Here is a 2,326-nt window from a genome sequence, read left to right as displayed (position 1 = left end):
TTAGCCCTTAATTAAACGTTTAAATGACATAGACAGCATAAGTTAAAATCACGGTACCGTCCGTTATTTGGACAGATTTTTTGGACAGCATGAAGACCATTTCTTGTTGGGTACCTCACCAAATATGCTCAACAAAGCAAAATCAGACGCATGGACACATTTTTTGGGGTGTCTCTGTTGAGTTTACCCAATAATCCAAAAGTAGCCAACAATACCCAGTTTAACTTGAAAGTAGCCAATATATACCTCATAGTAAACACGGACGGAAGGACGGACGCAGACCATTCCTATAATCCCTCCGCCACGGCGGGGGATTAAAAAACGGATTGTTAATATTCCAAACAGTATGTTCTGTACTTTAGATTGTTAGACTGATATCTTTGAACAATATTTTTTTGAACAGTGTATCTACAATGACTGACTGAATTACAGATAAAAAATCATAATAGAAAACTCAAATTTATTTTGTACCTTCAAAACATTTACATGAACAAACAATAATTTTAGCCACCATACAAGAATTGCAATAAGTATGTCAAATCCTTAGACATAACAACCAAGACTAGAAATAGAATGACATTAACAAGAAAATAATTTTTGCTGACACTAAATTATATAGTGACAGGTGAGCTAAAAATCAGACAAACATATGACTCACTTGCACAGTGATATTCTTTAACTGAACAAAAACATGAAAATAATTTTTGCTGACACTAAATTATCAATATAGGACCAATAACTGTAATGTTAATGAATTGGGATAAAGTCATCAACACAGGTCTCTTCACAAATAAGAGCCCACTCCACCTCAAAGTCATCAAATACAATTGTTTTCTCACTTGAGCTTCTCGAATCTGCAATTATAACAGAACCGGTCATTAAGATAGCATGCTCCACTTTTATCAAAAAGCACATAAATTTGGTAAACCTTAATCAACTGTCCATTTAGACTTTTGTTCACACATATATATTGACCAAAAAAGTTACTTCTAGCAGATAGACCAATATTTTTTTATGTCAGAGCAATTTATTACTCAAGGATCAGTATTCATTTGAACCAAAATAATTATCTTTATTTATTTAAGGCTTCAATTAACTCTCTGAAAACCCCCATTTTTTCATTATGCATTCTTTTAGACTCTTCAATTCTTTCTTTTTCCATTCTTTCACTCTTCTCTATAAACCCCTCCAAGAAATGTATAACTTTGTCCGACCCGCTGGTTCTCAACTTCTGAGGTTCTTCACCCTCAACTGTTTCTTCAACTTTCCTCTTACTGCTATTGTCATTTCCTTTACCTGAGCTGAAAGTGTATGCTGGCTGTGTTGTGTGACTGTCCATTAATATGTCATCAAGCTCCTCCTCGAACTCGTAATCTTTCCTGGCTGCCCCAGACTCCTTCTTAGCATCTTTGCATTTACGATATGATGACAATATGGTTTTCCATCTTCCTTCAACTTGAGATGCTTGGAATTTTGTTTCGTAAGTTTCATTTATCTCGGCAGTTATCTGTTCCCATACTGTTTTCTTTCTCACCTGGGGATTGTTCATTCTGTAAATGTTTTTTTTGTACAACTCAATCAGCAGTAATGTTCTTGGATGGTACCATGTATGATCTGAAAATAGGCAGAAATGGAATTTCAGAAATATTTCAGCGAATATCTCAAGCTTGCAAAATTTTAGCTTCAAGTTATAGTAATTACACCTTGAACGTATTGTGTCTTAACACTCAAACTTGGTGTGACAACATAAAACTTTTTCGCTGTATAATCTTTAAAAATGACTGTGCTATGAGGGCAGGTATGAAATCCTGTTTGTGCCACTTTTGTGTGTCGCCCATTTGAAAATGTCATAATCTGATAGCTATATGGGTGATTCCATACTAGTGGTCACAAAAGAGGGACATTGATGTTAAATTTCAAAACCTTACAATCATGATGTTTCTTACTTTATTCTGCTAGTTAAATTATTCCTCTTTCACAAACAAGTACCAATGAGATAACATTTGGCGATCAGAAAAAGTTACACATCATTATATATACTAATGTCTAAAATGTAACGCTTGTAACATGGTGTCCATTATTACATGTCTGTGATCACATATATTGCTTATTTTGTTATGTATTTACTAGAAAATGATAATAAACTAGATCATTCTTAAGGTAAATGCTCTTTGGAAGACAGCTTTTATAGATTATATTTGAAAATATTTCTCTTCATTTTAATTTCCATGCGCAAGTTTATCATCATCAGTTTCTTTAAAAAAAACAACAACACTCTTCCCAATATTAAAGAACAACATATCGTCACCAAAGTTCGAAAATGGCG

At 33.7% G+C, this 2,326-nt stretch overlaps 1 protein-coding gene across 1 annotated transcript; it reads right to left on the bottom strand.

Moving 5' to 3' along the window:
• Positions 1-1,072: 1,072 nt before the first annotated feature.
• LOC128548723 (uncharacterized) lies at positions 1,073-1,610 on the bottom strand. Its single transcript, XM_053524106.1, has one exon. The coding sequence runs from the start codon at positions 1,547-1,549 to the stop codon at positions 1,073-1,075; it is 477 nt and encodes a 158-aa protein (XP_053380081.1). The 5' UTR covers positions 1,550-1,610.
• Positions 1,611-2,326: the final 716 nt, after the last annotated feature.

This window comes from Mercenaria mercenaria, chromosome 15 (genome assembly GCF_021730395.1).
Source record: "Mercenaria mercenaria strain notata chromosome 15, MADL_Memer_1, whole genome shotgun sequence".
In the NCBI taxonomy this organism is placed as follows: Eukaryota; Metazoa; Mollusca; class Bivalvia; order Venerida; family Veneridae; genus Mercenaria; species Mercenaria mercenaria.
This window is presented reverse-complemented; position numbering and strand designations above follow the sequence as displayed.

Excerpts from the sequence above, each read along its gene's own strand:
- LOC128548723 (XM_053524106.1), bottom strand. The coding sequence starts at position 1,549 with ATGAACAATCCCCAGGTGAGAAAGAAAACAGTATGGGAACAGATAACT.